The sequence below is a fragment of the Oenanthe melanoleuca genome, chromosome 1, assembly GCF_029582105.1.
Source record: "Oenanthe melanoleuca isolate GR-GAL-2019-014 chromosome 1, OMel1.0, whole genome shotgun sequence".
NCBI classification, from domain to species: Eukaryota; Metazoa; Chordata; class Aves; order Passeriformes; family Muscicapidae; genus Oenanthe; species Oenanthe melanoleuca.
In genome coordinates, this window is record NC_079333.1 from 74,076,441 (window position 1) to 74,095,383 (window position 18,943).

Here is an 18,943-nt window from a genome sequence, read left to right on the forward strand (position 1 = left end):
TGCACAGTCCTTGGTGAGCTGGCTGCCTGTCTGTGCAGTTGTTTTCAGGAGTACTTGGTGCTTTTTCTCCATTGTACTGTTTTTATAGACCTCTTCTTGACATCTGTATCTTGAAATCTCAAAGCTGTCTTCTTTCAAAAGAAGACTTTTGAGGGTAGAAAACTTAGGATGGTTTTATATAGAGGACTATCTTCTTCGAAGTTGTGCTGTAATGAATAATTAGTATACACTGGCAGAGAAGTATTTTTCTTGTGAAACTAACAATTTTATTTAAGAACTAAGCAAGGAATGATTTTTAAGATATCTGAACATTCACATTAGTGGAATTTTGAAGGAAAAATGCTCTGCTTTTGTAAATGTCATGTAATAACATAGTATTAAGTATGAATATTTTAAATGCCATTTTAAAATATTTAATTCCTCATAAAAGCATGAGGTTATGCTGGCCATGATGCAAATGTTGAGATTTTATGATATAATTTTTGTTAATTATATGTACTACTTTAGTATTTAGCCTTAGTGGGAATAACCCCTCTCACTGGGTACCTGTAAGTGGTTAAGGGGTGTGTGTATGTACATATTTACATGCATACACATCCATATATATTTTCTTTTGAGCATATATGTATTGTATAGACATGAGGAAAATCTGTGTTTTAGGAAGCCTGCTCTGGAATTTTTTCATCCTTAAGATATTCTGCATTCACTCACAAACTGTTTTTTTCTGATATTTTCCTTGGATTATTTGACATTTTAGAACTTGCTTCATATTATGTCTAAATTCCTCTAAGTCTAAACTACTTGTGAAAGGAGTGCTTGAGCTCTCCTGCCTCCTCTCATTCATTCACTGTATGGGATCTGATGGTCATGTGGCTGGAAGATGGTTTAACTTGCTGATCTGACAGAGGGTAAATTTCTCCTCCCCTTAGATTACTTTTCCACTGTGTCTGTACAGTTCATTGATCTGTCTCAGCTGCACTATAATAGCTGGAGCTGAGTGTGGAGGAGAGTTTAGAGGTGGCATCATCCTTTAAGTGGCATTTTGTGTATGCCTAAAGTGAGGCTTATTGTGAAGTTTAATATAAGTCTCAATCTATGGTTCATTTTGGGCCTGAAGTTACAACTGGTAAGAACATAAATCACTGTAGGTCTAGTATCTTATGTTTGTGATTTAGAAAGAAAGGTTAATATTCCAACTACTGATCCAGGTGATGTTGCATTTAGTTCATGTCCACATTTCCCTTTTCACCTTTCTGTTACATACTGTTTAGTTGAAATGCCATGTAGCTGTGAATTCACCTTGCTATTATGAGCTATTCTCTCAACACTAGACTGGTTTTAGGAATCCCTGATATTTGGATGCTAGAAGTAACTTCTGCAGTCCATCCATCTGTAGATGTCTGAATGGTTGTGTCCTGTGTTAATCTGTCTGAAATTAGAACTCTATCCAAAACAGAGGTGAAAATGCTGGATTGGAGCATGTTACCAGTGTCTACTACGTGTTTCTTTGTACTGTGGCTGAGTTTAACCTACTCTTTCTGAATCCCATGTGTCTTCTGGAATATCTAGCTTAATTAAGAACTAAATCTCTACTATGTGAAGTTCTGTAGTTGACTGTAGTTTCTACCATGTGATACTGTTTCCTAGACTTGCTTAGCTACTAGTTTTCCCATCTCCTACATGTCTTAGCCCCTTTAGAAAGCAAAACAAAGAAGATGCATCAAATGCATTCCTTGGTAAGCTTGTTTTTGGGAGAGGCAGGAAAAAGAAACAGCATGAGAAAGATCTGTCCTATTGCTTTGCTAATGTGCTTAGAAGCTGAGATTCCATTAGGGAAAGGCTGACATGTGGGTGCAGATGTGTTTGAAGTGCAGGGAGGCTACTAAAAACACTGTAGGGCATCACTATTGTGTTAACATTACACAAAACTTAATTCTTATTCTCAAACACTAAAGTGCAGAATCACATACACTGCAAAGATGAAACTCAAGCATCCTCACAGAACATAGTGAACTGCTCTAAATAAATATGATGAATTGCTCAACTCCTACAACAGATGGAGACTCACTCTTTGGTAAATACATTTATTTAAATGTCTTCCCAAATTGTTAGTGTATGCTCTGAACTAAAAATCTCCTGTTTGTCCTGGAGACTTGCTTTAGATAATGTATTGCAAAATAAAAATAGTCTGCAGTTGCAAGCTTGCAGACTTTCTTCACAGCACCCCAGACATCAGCAAAGGTTGTGTTGAGTGGCTGTGCTGCCTCTTATTTTCACTTGAGCAAAGGAACTTGGTAGCTCTCCCAAGGGAAACCCCAGTGGAAGGAGGCAAGGGGAATGCTTTCTTCTTAAGATTGTTAATGTGTTCTGCTCCTGATGCAATGGCTTGGAGTTAGATTGAGGCATTCTGGTTTTCTCCTCCTGATTGCTCTACTTCTGTTAATCATTCAGTTCATCCAAAGGTAGATTAGTGGACAAGGTGGCTTACTGACCTACTTTTTAAGTTACTCTACCAAAGAAAAACTTCCTGGTTGGTGTTGAGTGAAACTTGTTAGAGGTTGTGATACAAATTAACTATTTCATTCTGCTAAATTTTCCATAGCAAACTTGTGCACTAATTGGAGGGTTCAACACAGTAAGCACTTGCAATAAAATTCTGATGGACTAGCCTTTTTTCTCACCGTTGTTCTAGAAGGTGCCAAGGCCTTTCTGGAACTCATCTCTAGAGTCTTATTTGTAATATCTTCAGGACTCAGGAGGCATTTAGTTGCTTGTCCCACAAGCAGAACACAGTTTGAGTGTATTGTTCTATGACAGCTTTAGCATGGTCTGGTTTTCACAGTAGGGGTGGTCAGGCCTCTAGGTACAATGGGGGAGTCCTTTCCTTTTTATGGTGCAAGTAAAACTGTGTCTTTATAGCAGCAAACAGCGTTCCAGAGGTTCATCCATGGAAGAGAGAATGGAGATTTACCTTTTTCTTAAGGTTACAAAAATAAATTTGTGTGTATAAGTGAGAATGCAAACAGATGAAAATATTGATATATGTTGAAATGTATTTTCTCTTCATGTTGGTTAAAAATAGAGCCTTTGCCTGCTTCATGTTGCTTGACCTTTAGTAATTGTTCAGTTCTACCTGGATCCATTAATTTTAATTTTAGTTGAAAACTGTGGATTTTTTGAGGCCCATGGTTACTGAGGTTATTTGCTGTCTTCATTTTTTAACCAGTTGGCAAACTTGAATGGCAAGACTGGCAAGTAAAAGGAAAGGGTGTTTTTTAAAATTTTTCTCAGCTGATGTCCATGAGCCAGGAATCTAATCCTGCAGATGAATGGATGGACTGTTTTGAGGGTCATTGTAGGCTTGGAGAGGAATATTAGTTGATGCCCTTCAACAAAACATGTTTGAAGGCCACTGAAGAATTGCATTACAGAGTCCTTGTATAACTCTTTGTGGGCCATCAAATTAAAATAGTTTAAAATATGTTTGCAGAGAAATCTATTTATGTTGACTCTGCAGGTTGACCTGCTTATTTGCATGAATTTTCATTTAGGTTTTTGGAATGCTGAGTAAAATTAAATATAGGAAATATGGGATATTTATGCTATTTATGTTTTTCAGGTTTTTTTTTTGGTATGCTTTAGACATGTTTCCCTTGTTTTAGGGTAAAATGCTGTGATGGTGTGACAGTATTGCTTCATGGATAGCACTTTAAAGGCTGTATGACTACTGTGCACTATGTGCTCATACTTATTGTATTACTGGTGTGTGTATTTTAATGTCAAGCTGTTAAAGACACTTAGGTCAGATGAAAGATCTGTTTTCAGCAAAGCAGTGAATTTAAACCTTTTTTGCATCTGTTTGATTTTTTTTTTTTTTTTTTTTTTTTTAAACTCAAGACTGTTCAATGCCGTAGGCTTTTTGTTCTGTTTTGTCTGTCTCTTTTGGCAATGGTGCTGGCAAGATTTGAGGTGGTTGGTTTTTTTTAGCTACCTTACAAAGGATTTACTCGTTAGCCCTATTTTATGGGTTGAACTAATTGTGATTTGTCTTGCTGAGCGGTATTATGCAGTTTGGGCCAATTAAGTGAATCCACTTACACCAACGGATGTTGTTCCAATGTGTAATATTGATTTGAGCTATAAAAGGAGAATGACTTGTTTGATTAGGTTTCTTTGTCGGAACAATGCTCAATCTTATCTAGTGTACCAAACAAAAGTGTTCTCTTTGCTGAGGTTGTTTTAATTGCTTCTTAGGTTTGATTAGCACTGCATATGCAGCTATAACAGTTTCTCTATAATATAAATTCTGAAACAGCACAGAAGAATTAAGGGGAAAATGCAGCCTGCAACTCAGTATAACTGTCTCTGCTGCATGAATATCAACTTGTGTTGAGACCTGGGGATGTGTGGGCTGACCTACCCTGAAAAACTGGGACACTGGGGAATCCCAGACATTTACCTCCTCAGAGGTGGAGGAAAAGGGGAGTGTGTGCATGTGTGTGTGTATGTGTTAATTAGACATTTACACTGAAGTAAATTACATCTGTCACATGATAAGCCTCAGAAACTGCTGAAGTATATAAAATCTGTGGAAAGTATGCAGATGATATTAAGGAGCAGACATAACACCAACCCAGGACAACACTTTATCAGGAAATGCATGTAGATATATTTTTCTTTGTTGACAAAGTCAGCCTTTACTTTTTGGAGTTAGTAAATGAGAATGCTTGTGAAACAAACTGAGGAGAAAAGCACTTTTTGTTGTGAACCAGATCCATAAGAAGGTAAGAAACTTGAGCTGCTGAATAATTATAATGCTAGAAATCTGTAAATTTTCTTGGTGTCTTTGTTTTATAGACTGTATATGCACTGAAAGTAAGTGGTTTAGTTCTTTGCCTTAAGAATTTTTAATGCATTCAATATTCATACTGATAACTCTTCTGTGTTTAAATGTTGAAAGACATGCATATTTAAATGTAATTTGTTTATCATGTAGATTTCAGCTAGGGACCTGCAGCAACTGAGTGGCCCTGGAGAAGGTTACCTTGATTCTGCTGTGTTAAACAGAACACCTCTAGGAGACCTATGTATATTTTAGGTAGCAAGTTATTAATTTTGATTTCTTGAAATGATGACTATTTGAGATACTCTGAATTTACTGAATTTTCATCATCATTAAATTTGTATGGCTATGCAAGAGAGCATGCTACTGTCAAATGAACATGTTACCAGGATAAAGGAGAGCTAATATAATCTAGCTAATTTGGGTACGTGCTAGCTCTGATTCAGTGCAGCCCTTCTAAATTGGGTCATCTGCAAGGCAAATATTGACTATTTTTTGTGGTGTTCATATCCAAAACTTTGGGTTATGGATGTATTTGTCTTCTGGAGTATGATGCCTAAACCACTAAACCTGGTTTATAAATCCTCCTGATTTACAATGTAGAAGGATCTCCAAACGCAATTGCTGCTACTGTTCTCTTACTGCACTCTGCACCCTGAGAGCTACTGCAGCCTGGAGTGGTGCTTGAAACCAGTCCAGGCAGAAAATGACTGGCAAGTCATCCCTGATGGACTCCTTATTTTACTTGCCTATTTGCTGGAAATGTGGTGAAGGAACATGAAGCTGTTCCTGTGTAAAGATCTGGCAGAATGTGCTGATTTAGATGCTTTGCCGTGAAGGTGACTCCTGAAACTAAACTAGTTTTGTAACCAGTGGCCACTTCTGTGCAGTTTGCTTCTGAATGAATAAGCTTGTTGGACTTGAACTAGTTATTGTGTCTGTTTGTTGTCAGAAAGACTTGTGTGATAAAATTGTTGTACTTCAAATTATTTCCAGTTGACTTATCAAAAAAACATTACACCATTTAATGGTATTCATTCTAATATTGTTCTACAAGGCTCCCTTGTTAAATCCAGAGTTTTATTATTAATAGCTTATTTCTCGTAGGTACAGGAGTCTTTGAGGTGGTTGGCTGTTTGTGATTGGTTTGGATTTCCAAAGGTGACTGTACTTAGTCTCTAGTTTTTGAATTAGGTTGAGGTTCTAGAAAGTGAAGATTCAGTAGGTTGTGGTTTTGTTATTTTTGAAATATAATCAGCCTTTATGAAATAGACTGCTTAAAGTGTAAAACTTTTACAGAAATTAAACTGCTTTTACACAGAAGACGTCTTTCAATGATTTCTAGTTGTTTTTATTCTGTAACATAACAAACCCTTGGTAGCTGCTGGAGACTTCTCTCTTGAGGCCCAGGTAGCCCAATATGATTAAAACCTGCAATACAAACCATTAAGCACTTAGTTTCAACTGTTTTCCAGCCTTTGTTGTTATCCATTCATGCTTGAGATTGCAGGGTCAATTCAGATATTTATGAAGGAATTGCATTTTTTTAAGAACCTCCTGGTACTTACTACTTTTTGTTGACGTATTTTTGTGAACTAAAATAGAAAAGGGAGTAATTATACCTCTGATGTTTTAGCTGTTAGGGACAGGTTTTGAATACATAGGATTGTGTGATTTAAGTCAAATACTTAAGCAATCCTTGAATTTGAAAATAAATTTGAAATATATGGGGCTTGAGGAAAGGGGAGTTGCTGGATTCTTTGGACTGTCTAGAAATATTGCATTATAAGTTAGCTTCTGCAGAGGTAAAAGTTTAGTGAATTACTGTGTGAGGTAGGCAGTACTTGGTAGTAAGCTGGAAGTTTCACTTGTCATGTTGACTCAAATGGTGGCTCTTCTTATGTTTACTAGTAATTACGTTTGTTCTATACTAAAAAACTACAGTGTATTTGTGTTACAATATTTGGGGTATTCTTAATGAACTACAGTGCATTGTCAAAGAATTCTAAATGCTAAGGGGAATTGTCATTATGAATTACTAAGTAGCAGATTTCCAGTTTGTGTGTGCTGGATTACTTACAATAAAAGTAGATATGAACTCACGTTAAAAGTAGATATGAGAAGCCTCCTAGATGGAACAGCTGTCACTGGATCCTGAAAAGTTTTCAACTAGTGGAGGTGGAATGGAGACCTATTTTTTTGAGAGATTTGACTAGTGCATTCAAGGGTGTATTGGCACTGAACAAGAGAAGGCACCAACAAGTAAGGTGAACAAAGAGAAATGGATTTACCAGGTTTCAGGATAATGTAGGCAAGGAAGAGTTGAAACTCTAAAGAGTTGAATTGCAATGTAACATTTCAGAAGGTAGTGGGGGGCTGTTGGGGAAAAGTGTACAAGGCTATGTGTAAAGTCAATTGGCTTGCAGTATCCTCTATGGCTGCTTTTGGTACTAGTGGGACTGTATTGGTGTTAGTGCAAGGGGTGGGTGGGTGTGGGGTTTTCATCTTGATACCTGGAAATTGCTAACGATATTTAGTCCTGTTCTATAGGGAAGCTTTTAGTTTTGTAAAACATTCTTAATTAAACTTAGGCTTGAATGACTTTGTTTAGAAATGTAAATGACATTGGGATTTAGAACAACTTTAAGCATATAAACTGATCATGAAAATAAAGGAGCTCATGGTGTTTCTTCAACTTAGTGCTGTAGGAAGGATGACACAGGCTAGTCTTGATAGCACTTGATCCAAATAGATTATTAATTACTAAGGTGTATGTACTAGAAAGCACTAAAACCTGCAGCATGATTGGCTGTGCTAGTTCTCTAGGATTTTTTTGTTTTGCTCTGTTTATATTTTGAGACCACTTCTGCAGTGATAAAACAGTTGTGACTTTATAGAAGCAGTAGTTGAAATGTGAAATATGTGGTGATTCCAGGAGGTTGTGAATTCTCATATACTTGAAAATATAGCAAATTCAAAAGCTATTTAAGAGATGCCTTCAGAAAGAAACATAAAATTAGGTGGCCAGTTAATATGCTTCTTGTGGGTAGAATTAACTTTTGTTAAGTTCAGAAAAGGTCAATAAAACTGAAGAAAAAATTAAAATGCTCAATAAGTGACTCTCTTCCTTGTCATACATGTTTGTTTTATTTACCTGCTACTTATTTCTCATTGTGTTCAAAATATTGTCTGAGTGGTGCTTGTCAGTGTTTGTAGATGGTTTTTTTTTTTTTTTTTTTTTCTGGTCTTGTTTCTTCTGAATGAGCCTATAGTGTATCCAGACTATGTAACTTCTAACTAGTTTGATGCACTTGACAGCCTTTATACTACTTGAAAATAAAATTCCTTTTCACAAAGAGCAAAATTTAATGAACAAAAAATATTATGCAGAATCACAGAATAGTGAGTTGGAAGGGACCCACAAGAATGATAGAGTCCAGTTCTTAAGTGGGGGACCCAGACAGGGATCAAAACACTAAGCTGTCACAAGCTTAGTGTTATTTGCACCATGCTCTGGCCAACTGAACTAATCTCAGGGTCTTATATTTCTCAAATATATATTAAATTAGTACTAGAATAATTAGAATTAATACTATTAGAAATTAATACTAATTTTCTAAAATAACACAATTTTTAGGCAATATATTCTCTGTTTAAAATGCTGAAGATATAAAATAGTTTTAAAAATTGGTAAGCGTTGGAAATGTCAAATTGTCATTCTAAACAGGTCTTAGTGACAGCTAAAACTGTTACACATTTTAAGCAATGGCATGCTTTCTTAAATACATGCTGAAAGGAAACTTACAAAAAGCAGAATGAGGAAAAACTGGGTTGCTTGGTTTCATGATTGTATGTGTATCTTACTTCAAAGAAAAGTATTCTGAACTCTGAAAACATGTTAAAGACCAATCTAATTAAACTTTTTAAACTTAAAGATAAGCATTCTTGTGAAATGTAAGAAGACTTCTAACTTCAAACCTAGCTATTTTAGTATTCTTGTTAAACTGTTTGACTAAAAATTATTTGGCAAATGCATATAAATGAGGATACAATGGATTAGAAATCAAACATGAGCCTGCTTAAATAATTCTCAAGATTTTCTGGTTCACGTGTAGTGATATTGAACTCTTTAGTCATAGGCTTTAATTTGTGCATGGTGCTGACCTGATGCTGTGCAGGGACACTCATTGCATCCCTTCATTCAATTCACTCTAATTATCCCCAACTTCCTGGGGAGCCTGCTTAGAACTGGTCATGAATGTTTGTTATTAAGTATTAAGATATTAGACTACCCTGGTTACAAGTAACAAAGTAGTTTTTAGTCTGAATTTACATATAGATTATCAATATAGGAAGCAGAAATTATATTTGTCTTTATTTTATTTAATCAAATTCAAAATAACGTATTAGAACAAGAAAACATTTTGACAGTGACTTAAGCTTGGAGTTAAATGAAATGAGATTTATTGTGCAAGTACTTGTATGCCAGTGTTAGTAATTTCAGTGTGTATTTTAGAGTGGTTATGGTATGTAAATGATCTTTGACACAATCAGATTTGTGTGCATGTAACTGGGTGATGTTAATTATTTTTGCTGGGAGCATCTGTTAATGCAGAATATTGCCTCTTCAGGTTCATGTGAAAATGGCGGATGAAGCTGTCTGTGTTGGCCCAGCTCCCACCAGCAAAAGCTACCTCAACATGGATGCCATCATGGAAGTCATTAGGAAAACCAGGGCCCAAGCTGTGAGTCTGAATGTGTCTATCTGCTGCAGCTGTTTCATATATAGAAAGCAGAAAAGCCAGAGTTTCTATTTTTTTTTTAAGGTGTACAGGGGGAAGTGGTTGAATATGCTATTCCAGTTAGTTCATGTCACATGAGTTAAATGTGTCTGAAATCGCTACTGGAAATCAAAGGCTTTGTAGCATCTGGCAGCACTGGTTGCTGATCCTGCAGGTGGCTGCTGGATTCAGCTTTCACACCAGGGAGCAGCTTCAGTTCATTTCCAAATTTGCTGGGGGAAAAAAAAATTCCCAATTAGTTTTGAGTGCTAACCCTTTATATGCCATAATGGCTTTTTTGAATGTTTTACAAAGTGTGTCCAGAAAAGCTTTTGCTTAAACTTCATTTGAATCACTTTCTACACTTTTGTGTAAATGTTACTTGCAGGAAGCTAAATGGTGCATCCTATAATTGCTTTTGTTTCCAAATGTTTACAAAATGCACATTAGCCTATTTGTGTAAATGTGGGCAAGTCTGCCTTTTTTCTCTCCAAGTTGGCCAGAGATTCAAAGCTTAACAGGAATCAGTAGGAAAAATGAATATGTAGTCATGCTCATATTCTTAATGTTCTTTGTTCTGTCACTGAAATAAATGTATTATTCAGAAGTATTGTACACAGAGCATTTATTAAAATAAAATTAGGTGTGTATACATCAGCAACACTAACTACCCTTGAACAGTTGGATCAGCACTGTGATTTCTTTCAAGCATTATATTTTGGTACAATGTCTTTAGGGGCCAGAAACTTTCCTATTAAGAAAACAAGTATTTTCTTCCCTTTGGAGTTTCTGAATATGAAACCCAGCTTTGGCTCTTTAAAAGAGGTGAATGAAATGGCTTATGCTTTGTCTGTCAAAGTATATTAGATCAAGAATCTTATGTGACTTGCAAAAAGTAAAATGAAAACTTTCTCATGCTCCTCTCAAGTAATTAGGCTGAATGTATATTAGGGTGTGAGTAGCAAATGAGGCACACAGGATGCTTGACTTGACTAATGAAGAGACTATATATTGTACTCTCTAGCCAGGGTCACTAGAGGTAGGGCTTATGACCGTGGACCTGTGCAGCATTGTTATGTTAGTGCTGGAAATATTTTGGGATACAGAGTGCTTTCTAATTACTGAGGAGAGTGGATGAGCATATTTGGGGAAATCTGCAATAGAGCTAAAAAGAGCAAAAGGCAAATCACCACAGGGAATGTCCATTTGCTCTGCAAACAGCTCCATTTGTTCTGCAGGCAACCCTTTTCTCCCTAGTTAAATAGGGAAAGTTTGTTTCAGAAATGGTAGCTCAACAACTTGAGTTAGGACAGAAAAATCAGTCTGTTAAGAGCGTTTCTTAAGGTATTCAACCTGTTTAAATGCTTAATGATCTACTTTGCCATCTCCTGTATCTGAAAAGATGTTTGGTGTCTGGTTTCAGAACTCAATCAGCTTGGATTTTTTCTTGTCTTCCAAGGTACACCCAGGATATGGATTTCTTTCAGAAAATAAAGAATTTGCTAGACGTTTGGTAAGTTTTTTTTTTTATTTGCTTGGCTGTGACTGATACAGTAGGTGGCACATACTTGTTCCAAGGTATCTGAGGAGTTAAGCTACCAGCTCACGGCAAATCTAAAAGATACCTTAACACAGGGGATTTCAGTGTGCTTTCTGTACATGTGGATTTCTTGCATTTTGAGGATGTAATTGCAATCTGAGTTTTCTTTTGGAGAAGCCTGTTGGTAAGAACTTTACCTGGTATGTAAAAACCTTTCAGGATTTTTGCTTCTGCCTGGACTGTTTGAGACTGTTCTGCAAAACTGGGTCATTGAAATGGTCTTAGTTAAAAGTATCTGGTTTTAAGTGATCATTTTGTTGATTTGTAGCACAGCTGTTGAACAGCTGTATCAGCAGTCCTGAGAAGGTGCTGAACTGTGCTTTTGGATGGGAATAGAAAGCTGTTTAAAAATTGGCTTCTCTGCTGGTGATATTGTAGTGTGGAGCTGCTTTCTCTGAAAGGGACCAAAGAGTCAAGAGGGTGCTGTTTTCACTTTGTCTGAATTTAGAAAAATTATTGTTCAAAACCTTTTTAAGTTCAGTAAGGATTTTGTATATCATGAACTGATATATAGTCTGACTTTTTTTTCCAAAAGCTTTCATGCAGCTGCTTAAAAGTGTGGGCAGCACTAGGAGGAAGTTACATTCACAATGTTTGAACAAAGTCCTGAGTAGATTCTGTATGTGTTGTCACTGCAGATCATGTGTTATTTTCTACTAATTTTGCTCAGAGTAAGGACAAGCCCATTCTACATTGACGTTCAAAGTAAAAAGCCATTGCAGCTACCAACATGTTATGGAGTAAATGAACCATGTAGCTGAAGCAAGATAACTTTGTTTCTGCTTTTGAGAGAAATTTTTGGTTTGAAAGCACCTTTTTGATTCAGGATAAAAAAACTTAGATGAAGAATGTGATTCTAAAATGATAGTTCTTTTGTCCTTAGCAGTGTGGAACAGGTCTTCCAAATATATACCTTGATTTTGTTCCTTCAGGCTTGAGTTCTAGTTGTAATACAGAACCTTACAATTTATTTGATTATTTGGTGTTAGGGAATACCACCTGCTCATTAAGGAGACTGTTTGAGAATGAAATTTAAAAATTTCATACTTTGCAGTTGCTGGGATTTTTTTTTTTGGAAGCTCCTAGATAAAAACAAGTGCAGGTTCCATGGGATGCTGAGTACACCCTTCTGAGTGCTGGTGATGTTAAAATTGAAAGGAATTCTCAACACTTGGTGTTTGCAAGGATTTACCAAATCTGGGGTAATCTCTTACATGTTATTTTCATGCAGTTTAGCAGCTTTCTTTTATCACTATTCTGCTTCGTGTACTGGAGGTTCTTTTTACAGGGAAGATTCCTGGCTTAATTTATAACCAACTCTGTTCTCAATGGATTAGACCAGCAGGATAACTGGCATTTATTTTTATTTAGTTGGCAGTTCCTGTTTTTTTAGTAACAAAAAAATGTAATGAAATGGAAGCGCTCACTTATGCTATTTTGCTTTGTTTTGCTGCTGAGCATGGAAACTTGGTAGTTATTACTCTGAACCACTACATTTTGTAGTGGTCTTGGTGTTATTTACAATAAAATATAAGTGGTGTGGTAATATCAGTTACAATCTTGGTAATGTGATGGTCTGGAACAATTTTTTGGCAGCATTAAGCAGAAATGGAAGAAGTACAAACATTCCTGTAGGTCCTCTCCACTGTTCGATTTCTCATTTTTTCACTCAGATCCTAGAAAAGTTTCTGAACAATTTCCTGAAATCATGTGGTGACTAAAAACATATTTGAGTTTCAGTTGGTGCTGCAGTCTCAAAATAGCTTTAATTATGTTTCAGAAACCCGGTGTGTTCAGTTCTCTAAAAATATAATAAAACAAAGTAATGTGATTTTGCTTTTCTAAATGCACTATTTAAAGTCTCAATTAAGACATAATCATGCTTCCCTTGATATCAGTGGCTCTAGAAGATCAAACCCCTGGTGAGAACTGGTGAAATGGTCTATCTTTTTATCATTAGGGCTGCTTATATTTTTTTCAAGACACTCTGATTAATACAGTTAGGAGGAAAACTTGCCTGCTGTTTCTTTTCTTTATTGAAGACTGTAACTGTTACGTTATTTAAACTGTTATGAAGTTTCTGAAGACATTTTTGTTTTGTTTTCTTTCGCCCAATCCCATTCTTTGTATATACACTATTTTGTTCTTTTGCACTGAAAGTAGTGATGTAACGTAGGAAATTCAGGCTTATTTCCTGGTATGCATCTTTTGAAACAAACTTCTTAGATTGGGAAACTGAGAAGAGCACTAAACTTTCTAAACTTGCCAGTCTATCTGTAAGAGCAGTAATGAGCTCAGAGCAAAGCTTTGTCTTCAATTAATGCATGGAGGGTCAGTTCACATGTAATCCCACTGTGTGGGATTTGAACAAAAGCGTGTCTTTTTGCTCATTATTGTCTGAATGACTCATGAAGTAGTATACAGCTACAGACAGTACTTTAGAAGAATTTGATAGATACTTAGAGTATTGAAAATTGCTGGTCTTTATTTTTTCTTCTTTAGAAACTTAATTTTGTTCTCTCTTAAAATGGGCAGACTCAAGTAAGTGATCCTTTGTTTCCAAAACAAAATTTCCAATGAACAATCAGTGGGTGAATATCTGGCATGTTGTTCATTGTGGTTCAGTAAACAAATTGGTGCATTCAGTCCTGTCTTTGTGTATCTACTCTGGTTGCTGTTGTTGGCTTGCAGAATAAAGATCACTTGTATTGAATGAGTCAAAGATAAATGCTAAGGTCAATTTCTTAAAGATTGGTATTTGAACATGGAATCTTTTGATGAATCTATGATAATGCTGATAACATTATTATATAGAATAACAAAATATGGGTTTATGCAAGTGAATGTATTTCCTTAGAATCAGCAAATAATTTAGTGCTTTTAGTTTATGCATGCAAATATATTTTCATATAATTTCCCTCCTTCAAGGAATAATTGTATATTATTCAGTATTGCCATAAATGTTAAGTTGAAGTTAAAATCTATGGCTGCATTAAAAAAAAAGCTAGTATCCTTTGCCAGATGCTATGCAGAATTGAGCAATTTGTTCCTTTCCTGCTTTAGAAGAGTTTGCTAGTGACCTCTGTATTTAGGTTTCCCATTTTTAAAATTAATGCAGACCTTTTCTGAGAAGGTCTGTTATCTAAAGCAGATTTTTGCAATTTGGGAAAGAGAAAGGTCTGAGACTGAGATGAGCCTTTTGGTTGACCTGTAATTGAAAGATATACTTTTCTGAAATTGCCATTTTTCTTTCCTTGCTTGCAAACCTCTAGAGTGGTGGTTTTGGGGAGTGGATGAGAGTGCTGAGTCAGGCCTTTTAACGGGGAAGAAGGCAAGTGTCTGATTGGATTACACAGTCATTATTCCAGAGTCAGTGCAGCTACTTGTCTAGCTGATGTTAGCAGCAAGTAGTAGTCTTACTCCTGCAGTTGAAGTTATGTTCCTCTCCTGCTTCCTGGTAATGATTATAAGCTTAGACCTTGATGCATGGTGACTCTGCCTTGCAGTTAGTTGTAATGAGATCAGTTTTCTCTTTAAAGAAACCCAAATGAACTTCCACTTTACTGATTGCCATGAAAGTCCCTTAGGGTGCTCCTGTTAAAAACAAAACAAGCAAAAAATCACCTAAATTATTATTTTGCAAGTCTAGTGTGAAAAATATCAGTTTGCACATTTATAAATCTTCAGAGTATTTTGGTGTCTTGTAAGTATGTGATAGAGTTTGTGCTTTCATAAAAGGTAGTGGATTGATGTATTTATTCCAAGAAAATGATTCAACATGTACATAAAATTATCTCAAACTGATAGCAGTTAAAATTAAATGCAACCTTTATCTGGAATATTCTTTTCTGAATGCAGTCTTGACAATATTCTGACTCTCTTGTTTCTTGACACAAATGTAGCCAGCCACTAACTCCTGCCAAAATCCACTCCTTGGGATAGAAGCCATAAACGTGGTGAGAAAGAAGCATTCAATTTTGGAATAAGATGAATCTTTTTGGAGCTCCTAGTGAAACATGGTTGTATACATCTTTTGTGCCTTTTTAGCAACTACTGTTTGACATGACTGGGGGAGAACAAAGCAGTCAGTGCTATTTCTCTTTACCTTTGAAGCTAGATTAACATTCTTGGTGGAATTAAAAATCCCAACAATGTATTGTCTGAAATAAATGGGCGAACAATGTATATGGAAATGGTTGATCACATGTTTGAGAAAGAAAAGGTAAACCAAAGAACAACTTGTGTCACCTTCTGTAAGGGGACACATGTCTGATCTGTGAAGAGCTTTGTGCAGATGGATCTACAGACCTATGCACAGCTAATTATGGGATTCTCACTATTTGAAATGTAAACTCTTACTGGCAGGACTGTTTGTTTACCATAGTTATGCACGGGTTTGTTACATGTAAGCAAATTGTGAAGCTCCTTTATTGTGGTTCAGTGGATGTTATATTTTTGAGAAACATTTGGTATGATTCTCATGCTGTTCCCACATGCATTAGCTTTTTACCTGACAAGTCTTGTGACAGATTAGCATTTATGCTTCCCAAATTGTAGAGAGGTGGTCAAAAAAAGGCAGTGGAGGCTTGGTGTTAAGAACCTGCTTATAGCAGAGATTGTATACTTCAGGGAGTGGGGAAGACAGAGCTTTTAATGTGTGTTCTGTGCACTATGCCTTGCAGGCCAGAGTTTCATTGCCTACCAAAGCCAGCAGTGCATTTGCTACAACTGCATGTGGTGGCTTAAGGTGCTTTGTCTGTTGGAGACTGGAGGTTTTGTCTGTACAGGGTAATAAAGCTTAGGAAATGTACTGGCCTAAGTGAACACTAAGTTACCACTTTGCTGCCCGGAAGAGTTCCAAACCTGTAATTTTGATGCTTATTTTGTTCTGAGGCAGAATACTTTTGAGTGTTACTTGTATTCTTGTGTGTGATTCTGAGCAAACTATTTTCATAGAAAAAGAATCTAAATCTGCTGTATCAGGTCAGGTGAAATCCATGACAGAGACAAATAGTGTGTGTACTAAATCATGGGCAGTGTTTGTCAGACATTACTAGTCCATATGAGCTAGAAAAATGAAACTGAGTCATCTGAACTGTCTGCATAGCCCTTACTAGTGTGGAAGTAGGAAGGCTGTATTACTTCTTTACTCTAGAAAACTTAAAGTACCTTTGCTAAAAGCCTTTGGCTTATGTTATATCATTAGTATCCTGTTTAAGATTGCTATGTAACAGAAACAATTGATGCTAGTTCTACCCTGTTGCAAATTGTAAATAACTATCTTGAGAACTGCTGTATATAGCTAGAGCATTTCTTTCAAGGGCAGGTGTATGCCTAAACTGAAAAGTTTCAGGATGTGTATCTACAGGTCTTGTGGGTATACATGTGTATAACCTATATGCATGTATTTAAAGATGCAGGGTAGTGTTTTGTCGAAGATTCATGTAATTTGGTGAAAGTACTCTCCTCCCTTTTTATTCTTTTGTCTAAACTTCATAATCTTAATGTGTTTTTTTTTCCTCTCGATCTCCTTTGATTAGGCCACTTCCTATGACATGTCAGTCTTGACCTATTTGTGTTTGGTTTTCACGTAGAGTAAGCCTTTATTTTTAACTTGTGTTTTTTAAAGCCATGTCTTTTCTTCAAGTGGCTTAGTTTGAAAGCTTTAACATGTGCAACTGTCCTTAGGAAAAATGCAAGAACATAATCTCTTGATTTCAATAGTAGTGCCTGGAAGTGTGAGACTCTTGATGGATGAACTGTGGACTTGCATGGCTTCTGGAGGAATGATTTAATGCTGTGCATGTGATTAAAGAAGATATTAGAGGTATCTTTGCCTATGTGGGCTATTGTAAGTCATTTTATGTTTCTCATGAGGTGCCTTTCAACAGCAGTACTTTGGCATGCTTAGTGTAGGGTGTGTGGTTCTGCAGATGAATAGATATATGGACTCCTGATTTGTAAAAATTCATTATTTCTTGATGCATAGTGTCACTGCAATAGTACTTATTTCCAGACTTACAGGAATTCTTACTGTTTCTTCAGAAATACTTTGCTCTGTCCTCTTTTTTTCACTGTTGCCGTGTCTGGTCATGAGAATGAAAATGTACTGCTCTGTTTCCACAATTGCAATTATATTAACTGTGTGTACCTGTGTTTTTCCTCATTGCAATAATAGAAGACATGCAAATGAAATGCTATGTAATTCTCACACAGGTTCACTTTCTGCCTCTTTACTATTTTGATTTGCAGACATGCAGACAAGCTTATCTGGTTATAGTAAATTGTTCATTCGGCTCTACGGTGATTTGTTAATTTGTCCGATTCCATGTGACTGATGTAACCTTGATGTGATGTCCTTCTCTGTTTCTTAAATCAGTTTTAAATGTCCCATTAGTAATAGTGGAGTTGGATTTAACATGTATAATTAAGAGATGTCTTTAAAATAAGAACTTCTATTGCTCTGTGGATTCTAATTTACCTTTGTGACAAGGCAGATGAAACTTCAGTTTAGAATTCAAGTGTTTCATAATCACTTCTGTTTTCTGCCTGCATTTTAAGAAATGATATATTTTATAGTGTTTGTTCTGTATTCAGTAGATCTATGTTACAGATTGAATACTTAAGAGTTTATGTGCATTCTTTATAAAATATGTGTCAAGAAAATGAATTCTGACTTTAAAGATGAATGCAACTTAGTAAAGGTTTTGTTTTGTGCACTCTTACAGTTGAAATACATTGAAGCAATAATGTGTGGTAGAATCATTTTCCCAATCATGCTAATCTGCTCTCTACTGCAGATGAAAACTAGTTGCAATAGGATCAAAATCAGTCTACTGAATACACACTTCATGAGCTGTTCTCTTACAACATGCTATATTTACATACACAAGGACTTTTAGTATTGACAGCAGTTACACAAGGAGGGATATGAACATGCTGTGGCTCCCATCCCAAGGCTAGGAGGTGGTTACTTTTGAGGAAAGTTTTGAGGAAGTTTTTAAATTTAATTCTTGAAGGCTGTTTAACTTGGGTTGACCTGCTGAAAAACAGTTCTGAGAAGGAGGGCCTGGAGGTCCTAATGGACAACAAGCTGTGTCCATGAGCCAGCTTGTGGCCAGGAAGGTCAATGGTGTCCTGGGGTGCATCAGGAAGAGCACTGACAGCAAGTTGAGGGAGGTGATCCTGCTCTTCTGCTCAGTCCTGGTGAGGTCACATCTGGAGTGCTGGGTCCAGTTCTGGGCTCCTCAGTACAAGAGAGACATGGAGCTCCTGGAGTGGGTCCAGTGGAGAGCAATAAAGATTATCAAGGGACTGGAATGTCTCTCTGGGAACTGGACCTCAATGTCTGTAAGTATCTGAAGGGAGGGTGCCAGGAGGATGAGCGCCAGGCTCTTTGTGGTACAAGAAGTAGTACAAGAGGAAATGGGCAGAAACTGATGAATAGTAAGTTGTACATGAACATGAAGAGGATGATCTTTACTGTGAGGGTGATTGAGCACTGGTGTAGGTTGCTGAGAGAAGTGGAGTCTCCTTCCCTGGAGATACTCAGACTGGAAGTAATCCTGAGTAATGTGCTCTAGGCGTCCCTTCTTGAGCAAGGAGGTTGCACTAGAAGACCTCCAGTGGTCTCCTTACTACCTCAGTCTTCTGTGATTGTTGTGATAAGTGATAGAATGTATTTGTTTCTTCTTTTGGTTCAGTGACTTAAAAATGACA

The 18,943-nt window shown here is 36.5% G+C and overlaps 1 protein-coding gene across 1 annotated transcript in view; it reads left to right on the forward strand.

Annotated features, from left to right (window-relative positions):
* Positions 1–18,943, forward strand: part of PCCA (propionyl-CoA carboxylase subunit alpha) — a 267,652-nt gene that overhangs the window by 29,404 nt on the left and 219,305 nt on the right. The window contains exons 5-6 of the mRNA XM_056498008.1: positions 9,475–9,588; positions 11,084–11,137. Of these exons, the coding sequence (XP_056353983.1) occupies positions 9,475–9,588; positions 11,084–11,137 (168 nt within the window). The remainder of the gene's footprint in view (positions 1–9,474; positions 9,589–11,083; positions 11,138–18,943) is intronic.